Source organism: Neoarius graeffei, chromosome 4, assembly GCF_027579695.1.
Source record: "Neoarius graeffei isolate fNeoGra1 chromosome 4, fNeoGra1.pri, whole genome shotgun sequence".
Classification (NCBI taxonomy): Eukaryota; Metazoa; Chordata; class Actinopteri; order Siluriformes; family Ariidae; genus Neoarius; species Neoarius graeffei.
This window is the reverse complement of record NC_083572.1, coordinates 22,896,186-22,908,658: the sequence shown is the minus strand read 5'-3', so window position 1 is coordinate 22,908,658 and position 12,473 is coordinate 22,896,186. Positions and strand designations below refer to the sequence as shown.

At 39.2% G+C, this 12,473-nt stretch overlaps 1 protein-coding gene across 14 annotated transcripts in view; it reads left to right on the top strand.

Moving 5' to 3' along the window:
- The window catches only part of LOC132884940 (protein unc-80 homolog), a 382,632-nt gene extending 371,647 nt beyond the window's left edge, over positions 1-10,985 (top strand). For all 14 annotated transcript variants that reach the window (XM_060919046.1, XM_060919045.1, XM_060919050.1 and 11 more), the window contains 3 exons: positions 304-421; positions 943-1,148; positions 10,102-10,985. In XM_060919046.1, the coding sequence (XP_060775029.1) occupies positions 304-421; positions 943-1,148; positions 10,102-10,431 (654 nt within the window). In that variant the 3' untranslated portion in view covers positions 10,432-10,985. The remainder of the gene's footprint in view (positions 1-303; positions 422-942; positions 1,149-10,101) is intronic.
- Positions 10,986-12,473: the final 1,488 nt, after the last annotated feature.

Here is a 12,473-nt window from a genome sequence, read left to right as displayed (position 1 = left end):
GCCCAGAAATGGTTGTGGCAGGAACGGCATCCAGCATAAAGCTATGCTCCAATTAATATGAACCCTGACCTGGCAACAGTGCTGGACAGGGGAGATGATGATGATGATGATGATGAATGAAGTCTTCATGGTAAACTTATAGCCAGCCGTTTAGACATGGGCATGCTAATGTTGTTGCAATTGTGTCAAAAGAATCATGGCTCATTTTTGCCCCAGAGTGTAGTTTGTAGGATTAAAGCCAATTTCTGGTTTTGCTAGAACTAAATGATTGTAAATGAGAAGGGGATTGTCTTTTTTTTTAAGCTTCGTCGACCACTGCTGTCCATTCCACGGATGCAGGATGAATGTCGTGGACGGCAGGGAGCCAGACTCTCAACCACTCGTAGGAGCATTCAGCCCAAGAACAAAGCAGTTGATAGAGGTGTGTATGTATGTATGACATTAAATCAAATCAAATATACTTTATTGTCCCCATGTGGAAATTTTTATTTGGCAAGTGCTACAACAGCTGCACAAACATATAAGACAACAAAACTGCAACAAGGACAATTACACAGAATAATATAGTATGACTATGTAAAAATGTAGTATATTGATTAAAGCTAAAGTTGATATTAGTGTTAAAACTAATTAGAAGGTCAACTGTAATTCTTCTAATCCCATGCATATAGACTAACATTATTTTGAGCAAGCTGAGGACAGATGGTAGTTTAGCATATCCTAACATGGTTGGGAAGCTTCGATCAGAATTCAGGGTTGGCCACTTTACAGTGCCCCTTGTGAAAGTTCAGCATTGATGAAGGGCCCAACAGAGATAGACCTGAGCACCAACACAAAACCTAACATGCTGAACAACCAGGGCTGCTCATATTTTGACCATTTCCTTTTGTAAGTCTAATCAAATATCTATCTAATATACTGCTCTGATATTTTCTCCTTTAGCATATAGTGACCAGAAGAGGTCAGTCACCTTCACTGAATCCCAAGAGGCTTCTGGAAAGTCTCTTTGTTCTACACCCACAGCCAGCACTGCTTTGCTGGGAGTGACTGGAACCAGAAGACCTAGCCACTCACCCACAACTACTGCTCCATCTGAGACTCCATCACCGTCCATCAGAGCAGAGCAGCACATCCCAGCACACCCACAGGTGGGGTTTCATCTTTCTTTTTTACATTAATCAATGTATCACTGAGAGAGTGACATAAATACAAAGATTTTTCAGCTTGCTGAATGTGGTTATTTTAAGACTCATGAGGCGCTATAATGAGAGATTGTTTCATATAAGATAGAGTGGTGCTTGAAAGTTTGTGAACCCTTTAGAATTTTCTATATTTCTGCATTAAATATGGCCAAAAACATTATCAGATTTTCACGCAAGTCCTAAAAGTAGATAAAGAGAACCCAATTAAAACAAATGCTACAAAAATATTGTACTTCATTTATTTATTGAGGAAAATGATCCAGTATTACATATCTGTGAGTGGAAAAAGTATGTGAACCTTTGCTTTCAGTATTTGTTGTTGCCCCCTTGTGTAGCAATAACTGCAGCTAAATGTTTCCAGTAACTGTTGGTCAGTCCACACATGGAGTACAGAAGAACTTCAACTCTGGGATGTTGGTGGGCTTCCTCACATGAACTGCTAAAGTTAGGACCTTGACTTGGCCATACATTAGCTTTGTTATTCTTTAACTATTCTTTGATGGAACGAATTGTGTGCTTAGGGTCCTTGTCTTACTGCATGAACAACTTTCTCTTGTGATTCAGTTCATGGACAGATGTCTGGATATTTTCTTTTAGAATTCGCATGAATAATTCAGAATGCATTGTTCCATCAGTGTTGGCAAGCTATCCCGGCCCAGATGCTCCAAAACAGGCCAAAACCATGATATTACCACCTCCACATTACTGACATTTAACAGGTGCTCTTATCCACAGCAACATACAACAAGTGCAAAAGTCAGGTACAAGAACTGCTGAACTTCTAGACAAGAAAGTTCTAGTGCCAACTGAAAAAGTGACAGGATAACATTTAGTCTAATATTCTGTTGAAGTAACAATCAACAAACATCCATCCATCCATTATCCATCCATCCATCCACCCATTATCTGTAGCCGCTTATACTGTTCTACAGGGTCGCAGGCAAGCTGGAGCCTATCCCAGCTGACTATGGGCGAGAGGTGGGGTACACCCTGGACAAGTCACCAGGTCATCGCAGCAATCAACAAACAGCCAAGGAAAACAAGCCAACCATACAAATGAGCTGACAAAAGTACAACTAAATAGAGAAAAATAAAGCCCCAATGGCTAATACTGAGTCATCATGACCAGGCTAGACAGTACACAGCCTGGGTTGGTCTAGACCGATATGCAGGTACACCATGAGCAGGGGAGAGGTGCAACCTGAAGAGGCGAGTCTTCAGTCTGCACTTGAAGGTGGTCAGGGAATCGGAAGTTCTGATCTCAATGGGCAGGTCATTACACCAACAGGGAGCCAGGACAGACAGCAGTCTTGCGCCGGCTGGCAGGAGCAGAGAGGAGGATGGGCCAGGCAACCAGTAGCAGCAGAGCATAGGGGTCTGGCTGACTTGTAGTCTCTGAAGGTATGCTGTACCCTAACCCCTTATTATTTTTAAGCTAGCACCAGTGTCTTTGATGCAAGCTGCGACAGGCAAACAGTGAAGGGCAGCAAGCTGAGGGGTAATGTGGGAGGAACAAGGGAGGTTGTAGATAAGGCGGGCTGCAGCGTTCTGGATGAGCTGCAAGGGTCTGGTGGCAGATGCTGGAAGGCCAGCAAGGAGGGAGTTGCAGTAGTTCAAGTGGGAGAGGATCAGTGCTTGGACCAGGAGCTGAGTGGAGTAGGTGGTGAGGAAGGAGCAGATCCTTCAGATGTTGTAAAGGAGAAATCTGCATATCCGGGTCACTGCAGTGCTATTCACCGAAGAGGAGATTCTTTTGTCGAACACCACCCCTAGGTTATTTCAACAGATGGGATAAGGTTCTTATGCTGGAATGCAGTGTTTTCCTTTCTTCAAACATAATGTTTCTCATTTAAACCAAAATGTTCTATTTTGGTCTCACCTGTCCATAAAACATTTTCCAATAGCCTTCTGGCTTGTCCATGTGACCTTTAGCAAACTGTCATTGTGCATGTTCTTTTTGGAGAGCAGTAGCTTTCTCCTTGCAACCCTGCCATACACACATTTTCTGAGGTCCATGATACATTTCCAAAAATGTGTTGAGAAGATCAGACTTTTATTTATTATATAAGAACAGGAATCTATCAAACAGGGCACCTATTCACACCTGATTGTCATCCTATTGATTTAAATCACACATGTCTAATTTTACCTTAAAATTAACTGATAAACCTAGAGGCTCACATACTTTTGCCACTCACTGATATATAATATTGGATAATTTTCTCAATAAATAAATTACCAACTATAATATTTTTTAAAAAAATATAATATTTTAATATTCTCTCATTTGTTTAATTGGGTTCTCTATCTACTTTTAAGACTTGTGTGAAAATCTTGTGAAATTTTAGGTCATATTTATGCAGACATACAGAAAATTCTAAAGGGTTCACAAACTTTCAAACACCAATGGATATTATAGAGATATAGCTATATTTGAAGATATAGATTTGAAGACCTGCCAACATTTACTCATTGTGCATTTCCCGCAATAAAAATGGCAGATGAGCCAACCAGCATAGGAATATAGAATGAGTAACAGGCATGTAACCGATGTGACTTCCCTGGAAGCTCTGGATTTCGGCTGGTGTACTCATTTCAAAAGTTCCCTCACTTCTCAAGGTAAATGGAGAAGGTCTGTTAAAATGAAATTAAAAAAGGTCAGTGAGTGTTTGACCTAGCTAACATTAGAGAAGTATATAGTATAGTTTATCAGTTAACTATATTATAGATGCCACCAGAAATTTTCAGCTGAAAACGATCAAAAACAACAGAGGAAAAATGGCTGAAAGGTTTGACTGAAAGAGTAAGAGTCTTCAAAGTGTTAAATCTAACAATTTAGAAATAATTAAATTGTAATGTTAATTAGAACATAATCAAAACGTTGTTTGGCTCTGCTCACTGTATGAGGGACATCAGACATACAATTTGTAAAAGCACCATGTTGAAAATGTACTATTATTTTTTTTACACTTTACTGTTTTATTACATTCCATGCAAAGCCTAGTTTATCAAACACAGATAGACCCTATAAAATACCATATGCACATTTACAAACCCCATTTCCAGAATAGTTGGGATATTTTCCAAAATGCCATAAAAAAAAAATCTGTGATTTGTTAATTCATGTGAACCTATATTAAACGGACAAAAGTACAAAGAAAAAAATTTTCAATAGTTTTATTCACCAACTTAATTGTATTTTGTAAATATAAATGAAGTTAAGATTTGATGCCTGCAACACACAAAAAAGTTGGGACAGAGGCAACATTACCATAGTATTACATCACCGTTCCTGATAACACTTTTTAATCATATAGGAACTGAGGATACTAATTGTTGCAGTTTTGCTATTGGAATTTTTATCCATTCTTCCTCGATACAAAACTTCAATTGCTCAACAGTCTGTGGTCGACATTGTCAGATTCTCCTCTTCATGATGCGCCATACATTCTCAACAGGAGACAGATCAGGACTGGCAGCAGACCTGTCAAGCACACGCACTCTGTGTCTACGAAGCCATGATATTGCAGCCCATACAGAATGAGGCCTGGCATTGTCCTGCTGAAATAAGTATGGACTTTACGGGAAGAGACATTGCCTTGATATGTCAGGCTTGTAGTACTCGAGTCCAGGACTCGGACTCGAGTCCAACTCATGCCCTAATTTTAAGGACTCGTGACTTGACTTGGACTTGAACACTGATGACTCAGACTTGGACTCGGACTCGTATTAACTGCATTAATTACATCACCGTTCCTGATAACACTTTTTAATCATATGATGTAATGTGATGTGATGTAATACTAAATAGGAGACGAGGACACAGATTTTTTCTTTATTTTTTTGTAACATGCCATAATAATTTGGCATAAAATATTTGTCTACATTAATTTTTGTATGAATTTTGTGCAAGTGTGTCACACCTGCAGAATGACTCTCTGGTGCACTCCAGACAGCATGCACACCATAAACAGTTTCACAGAAGAGGAGCAACAGCCACCATCATATTAGGCATAACAGACGCTCGCTGGCTGTGCTGTGAAAATTGTGCATGTAGATGCTCATTTAAGTTTCCAAATCTGTCATTGCTTAACTCTTTAATATTTTCTATTGTGAATACTATCATTAAAAAGCTTATAATGTCTGCTTTCCAAGGAAATTTATCTCCATTAAGATCTGTCCAGTACTTTGGGAGTAACAGCAGGTTGAATTTGGTACAACAGAGTAAAAACACTGCTCGCTATCTGTAGTCTGGAAACTGCCGGTGCTTTCTGAGTCACAGGAAAGTGGTCAGGCTCTCTTCTGATCAGTTTCCGACTGGATTACCCATGAATATTAATCAGATAACTTTTATAGGGATGTTCTCTAGTTCTCACTGTTTCTGATGAAGTATTCAGCAAAATTTTCCGTCAGCTAGTTTTGATGTTATGCTTCACGGAAGACTTTGAAGTGAGTTTTCATAGCTTATTTCTTCAAATCAAACTGATTCATGTGAATAAATAATTATTTTAGAATATAACTGTAGTTGCTTTGATGAAAAATATTGAGATCTTAGTGGTCAGATTGCTTTCTGACAGATTTCAGCTGGTTTCTTGGCTTTCTATGCCTTTTTGCACCTCCTTTTCTTCGTGTTCAATACTTATTCCTTGTCATTCCACTTTATTATACTTAATGTATGGACATATATGTTTTGATTTCTTTGCATGTGTGAATTACTTGGGTTGTTACTGAAGTCTGGTGAAAATTTCATGTCAATAACCCCATCAGAAATATATTTACTAAGAAAAATGTTGACACATTCAATACTTATTTTCCCCACCGTAGGTATAAAGCCCGGCGCACACGGGTGATTTTCCATCACTTGGTTGTGTAACTTTTTGATGCAAGCGAAAAGTTGCTTCGTGTGCTTCATTTGCGATGGCGATTTTTTTGTTGCTTGTGACAGATCACAGGTATCAAACATGCCTGATATCCTGCAACAAAAAATTGCCAGTCACTGACTTATCTGTGAAGAAACTCAGTCGTCCAGGTACATAGTAATCTGTGGTTGGTTGAAGAGAGCAACTGGACTTGCTTGACGATTCTTGAAAACGTTTCACCTCTCCTCCGAAAGGCATCCTCAGTTCTGTCTGACTACTAGGGAGTATCCAGTATTTATTCTCTCATGGATCATCATAGAATCCGAATCAGAATGCTGATGGCTGCATTGTGGGCGGCTGATAAGATGTCATAGACACCCACCTCTGTTCAATGATGGTTGTTCCAGGTTGACAAAAATGAACGATCCACTCTGGCTAAGATGTCTGCCAGTTTTCTGGAAGTCCTCTCATACTCCCACACCAGTCAAAGGGATCTCATCCCAAAGTGCGTAGAAACATATCTGTGAAGAAACTCAGTCGTCCAGGTACATAGTAATCTGTGGTTGGTTGAAGAGAGCAACTGGACTTGCTTGACAATTCTTGAAAACGTTTCACCTCTCCTCCGAAAGGCATCCTCAGTTCTGTCTGACTACTAGGGAGTATCCAGTATTTATTCTCTCATGGATCATCATAGAATCCGAATCAGAATGCTGATGGCTGCATTGTGGGTGGCTGATAAGATGTCATAGACACCCACCTCTGTTCAATGATGGTCGTTCCAGGCAATTCCAGTTGCTCTCTTCAACCAACCACAGATTACTATGTACCTGGACGACTGAGTTTCTTCACAGATATGTTTCTACGCACTTTGGGATGAGATCCCTTCGACTGGTGCGGGAGTATGAGAGGACTTCCAGAAAACTGGCAGACATCTTAGCCAGAGTGGATCGTTCATTTTTGTCAACCTGGAACGACCATCATTGAACAGAGGTGGGTGTCTATGACATCTTATCAGCCGCCCACAATGCAGCCATCAGCATTCTGATTCGGATTCTATGATGATCCATGAGAGAATAAATACTGGATACTCCCTAGTAGTCAGACAGAACTGAGGATGCCTTTCGGAGGAGAGGTGAAACGTTTTCAAGAATCGTCAAGCAAGTCCAGTTGCTCTCTTCAACCAACCACAGATTACAGTCACTGACTTGTTACAGAGATATCACTGCGTGTGCATGTCTTTGCAATAATGAAGCAATCACCTCCAAAGGCTTAAGCCAATCCCCGCCCGCAAAGTAGTCACGTGATTTCCAATGGTTGTACATCTTTAATTAAAAAAAAAAACACACACACAAGAATTTGGTGACAAGTTTTAGCTGTCTTTGGGTTTTCTGAAATCAACACAGGGTCAAAAAATTACATATGCTTACTTAGATTATTAATTCAGAGGTACTGAAACTTCCAAAATGTCTCTTATCTTGCCAAGGCTGAGGTCTCTTAACTTCCTGTTCATGATTGACTACAGCTGGTAACTTCTCTGTGCCTTCATAAAAAAAAGGTTTGTTTACAGCACTCATTAAAGTGGGAATGGGACCAACACAAAGTAAAATGGGAAAGTCCAAGGAGCTCAGTGCAGATCTGAGAAAGAGGATTGCATATAAACAACTCCAGAATGTTTCTTGGAGCCATTTCTAAACAACTGCAAATTCCAAGATCAGTTCAAACAATTGCATCCAAGTTATTGTGAGGTGTAGTCACTTTGCCAAGCCACTTTGCTTCAAGAAAACCCAAACTGTCATCTTCAGTTGAAAGGAAATTGGTTTGGATGGTCAGGAACAACCTGGGAACCACCATGGCACAACCCTGTCATGAATTGGAAGCTGATGGATCACTGTCTACAGTTCAGATCACCATGGACTAAGAGGCTGTTATCCAAGAAATAACCCCCTGCTCCAAAATTGACACCTTCAAGCTTAACTAAAGTTTGAAGCTGGCCACACGGACAAAGAAAAAGCTTTCTGGAGGATAGCTGTATGCTCAGATGAGACAAATATTGAGTTGTTTAACCACAATGACCACCATGTACAGAGGGACACTGTACCAGCTGCTGGTGGTGGTACAGTAGGCACATCATGCTCTGGGGCTGTTTTGCTCCCACTGGAACTGGTTCATTGCATAAAGTGGATGGAATAATGAAGAAGGAGGACTACCTCAGAATTCTTCAGCATAAGCATCAGAAACTTGAACACGGCTTGAGACTTGGAAGTTACAACAGGACAATGAACCCAAACATGCATCAGAGTTGGTTGTGGAGGATAAAGCAGGCTAACATTAAGCTTAAAACAAGTCCTGACTTCAATCCTATTGAAAATATATGGACCGTGCTTATAAGTTGAGTCCATACCAAGAAAAAAGAAATTGAACTCTACCAATTCTACCATGAAGAGTCATGAAATATCCAACCAGAATTCTGCCAGAAGCTTGTTCATGGTAAACAAAAATGCTTGGTCAAGGCAAATCTTGCGAAGAGACATTTTACACAAATATTAGCTGTGCTGTATGTATAATTTTAACCCTGTGTTGATTTCAGAAAACCCAAAGAAAATTAAAACTTGTGCACTGAATTTTAGTACTTTTTTAAATTAAAGATGTGTTCTTTTCCTGTGTATATTCTGCCACAGAAAAAGAACAGTTCAAAGAAATTACTGAAAGCTCAAATATTGCTATGACATTCATATCCAAGATGACATTCATGTTGCTGTATGTAAACTTCTGACTACAACTGTATGCTGTTCTGCAATCATTTCTGAATTCAGTAAAACCAGTTTTAAGCTATTTGGATTGAATTTCCACCTGACATGCCTAGTCAAATGGTGCGGTTGGAGTCTTGTTCTCAGACTCGACTCGAAATTTTTTTAATGACTTGGACTTGAACACTGGGGACTCGAGACTGGACTCGGACTCAAGGTCTAAGTGACTCAACTACAATGTCTCTCAAAAATTCCAATACATCAGTGGTACCTTCACACACATGCAACTCACCCATACCATGGGCACTGACGCACCATCACAGATGCTGACTTTTGCACCTTTCTCTGATAACAAACTGGATGGTCGTGTTCACCTTTGCCACTGAGAACTCAATGTCCGGTTTTCCTGAAAACAAGATGAAATGTAGACTCATGACCACAGCACACATTTCCACTGTCTTTCAGTCCATCTGAGATGAGTTCAGGCCTAGAGAAATCGGCAGCATTTCTGCATAGAATTGATGAATGGCTTCCTCTTTGCATAATACAGTTACAGGTTGCATTTCTGGATGCATTGGCAGATTTTTTTAAAGTGACCTCGGTTTTCCAGAGTACTCCCGAGCCCATGTGGCTATATTTGTCACATTAACATGATGGTTTTTCAGGCAGTGCCACCTGAGGGCTCAAAGGTCACACACCTTCAGTCATGGTTTCCAACTTTGCCTTTTACACACTGAGATGTCTCCAAATTCCCTGGATCTTTTCACAATATTATGTACTGTAGATTTTGAAAGACCTAAAATCTTGCACTGAGAAATGTTCTTTTTAAATTGACTAAGAATTCTCTCATGGATTTTGGCACAAAGGAGTGAGCCATGACCCATCCTTGTTTGCAAAGACTGAGCCTTTGGTGCATGCTCCTTTTATACTCAATCATGTGACCAATTAACCTGCTTATTGTGGAATCTTCCAACATGATGTTACTTGAATATCTTATAAACTTTTCAGTCTTATTTTGCCTCTGTCCCAACCTTTTTTTTTTTTTTTGCAGGCATCAAATTCTAACTTTATATTCACAAAATACAATTAAGTTATTCAGTAAAACTATTGCAGATATTTTCTTCGTACTTTTGTCAGTTAAATAAAGGGTCACGTGAATTAACAAATCACAGATTTTTATTTTTATTGCATTTTGGAAAATATCTCAACTTCCTGGAAATGGGGTTAGTATTTCTAATTCAAGTCTTGACAGGTACATGGCACAATCAGTTTTTCTTAACTCTCCTGTTTTAGGCCTCACCTGTTTCTGACAGTAAAGAAAAGCAAGACAAGGGTAGTACAAGAAGTAGCCTTTCCCCTACACCATCCTCCACTCCAGCCTCCAGGTCATGCTCTCCTCTCCCTTCCTCTTTCCCGATGTTGAGCGTTCCTGTTTGTCTGAGCCCGGCTCAGATCCGCGAGAGTCCGGAAAACGAGGAAACATCAGGGCTTTTGGAAAACACAGACACTTCACTCCACATGGCTGAGGAGCATGGCACAGAGAACCCTCTCCTCACACCTCATTCTCTGTCCCCTCTGCCTCTGTCTCCTGTAGATCTGGACTTGGATGAGTCTCATGTCTAAATGCCTAAAATCCTTTAAAAAGCTTATCCAAATACATTTGGATTATTCAGCATTTGGTTTTTCAAATACCACCATACATTTGACACTGTCGATTCATTGTGCATTAGTAACCAATAATAACCTATAACTGCTTTACAACTGCAATTTTACGAAAAAAAAAGAGTAAAATCTGTTTGCTATGTAGATTACGAAAGTGTACCAAATATAAAGTTAGATTAGTTGTTGTATTCAAAATTTAAATTATATACCAGGGCGATTCAATTAAAATTGTGGTCTGGATAAGTAGCTAACACAGCTAAATAATGACAGCAGTTACTTTTAATGCTTAAACATTAATGATTGTTTTATTTACAGCTATAAAATAAAGCAGTTACGTTTGTGTGTGTAACTGTGGATCATGTTACCCCGTTTGGATTTGCTGGATTATTTATAATGACCTGTACTAGAGAAGCTAAAGTCAGTTTCTGCAGTGCCGCTGGTTTTTCAAATGCCACCATACATTTGACACTGTCCATTCATTGTGCATTAGTAACCAATAAAAACCTATAACTGCTTTACAGCTGCAATTTTTGACCCACAAACAGTGCAATTTTACAAAAAAAAAAAGTGTGGCATGAACCACCACACATTTGACCTAATACAACTGTATTCTATATGTAAAACTGGTTACCTTGCACATCATTGAAACACAGTTGCTTTGCACTGGCTTTAGAAAAATTTAGATCAAGCACTGGGAGTCATTAGAGCTCATCTACCACAGAAAATCAATACGCAGGTACTGGTCAGTTCTGGGGTGTTCCAGTAAGCAAGTTTATATTAACCTAATTTTCCATTCCGAAAACTGAGGTGGGAGTGAGTTATGTCTGGCAATTAGCACTGCGAAGCTAACATGTTTCATGATAGGTTTTCTTGAAATAAGCCAGATTTTAATTCTCAGAAATCAGCTCTACCTGTATTCTGACAGTTGTAAGGGTTTAGAAAATTTATTAGATACTGATGATTAACTCGAAGTTGTAATTATCCGTCATCAAGAGTAATTTCTGTCAACTACAAGCAGTTGCAAAAATCAAACCACTCAAAGATATGGAAAGTGTCAGTGTTTTAAGAAATGGTATTGTATAAAGGAATTACTACAGTTCCTTATACATGGGACTCAATAAGTCATCACTGGCTCACCTTCAATGAGGTCACCCCAAATAAATAAATAAATAAAGGCACGTCAGTCTGGTTTTAGCCTCTATGCACAGGCTCCTTGTCCAGTACAGGAATCCAATTTAGTGTCCTTTTAGTTGTTTTTAAAGCTCCTAAAAAGGGACATGTGCCTCTTACATTGTGGGCCTGCTTTCCCAGTACTCAGCTCCAAGGTTTTGAAGGTCTTCTCATCAGTCATTCCACAATCTCAGTTGAGGCTAAAGGATAACCATACCTTTGCAATGACTATGCCAAAGCGGTGAAACAGCCTACCCCTAGATATCAGGAACACCTCTTCATAAACCATTTTCAAATCAAAACTGAAAATACTTTTTCCACACTTTCATTTAGAATTTTTTTTAATTACTATTTTGTCTAATAGCATTAACAGCTCACAATAATGAATATTCTTGTGTAGCGTTCTCTCTGAAAGTATTGGAATGCACGGCTGATACTTTTTTTGCTATACGCTGAAAACGTATTAGGGTTTGAGATCAAAAGAATACAAGAGGATAGATCAGAATTTCAGCTTTCATTTCCTGATATTTACATTTAGCTGTATCAAACACCTTAGAACATGGCACCTTTGATGGCAGACCACCCACTTTTTAGATGTGCAAATGTATAGGAACAGATAGCTTTAAACGATGTGGTTGCATATTCCTTACTTGCAATAACTGCATAAAGCCAGCAACCCACTGACCACTATTTTTAGGCTTTGTTAAACCCACTTTCTGGAATACACTCCCCTGGATCATGATTATCAAATTTAACCTTAGTATTTCCATGTACACATTATACTACAGTATGTAATGTAGATTAAATCTAGCATTATACTAAATATTTTTGAC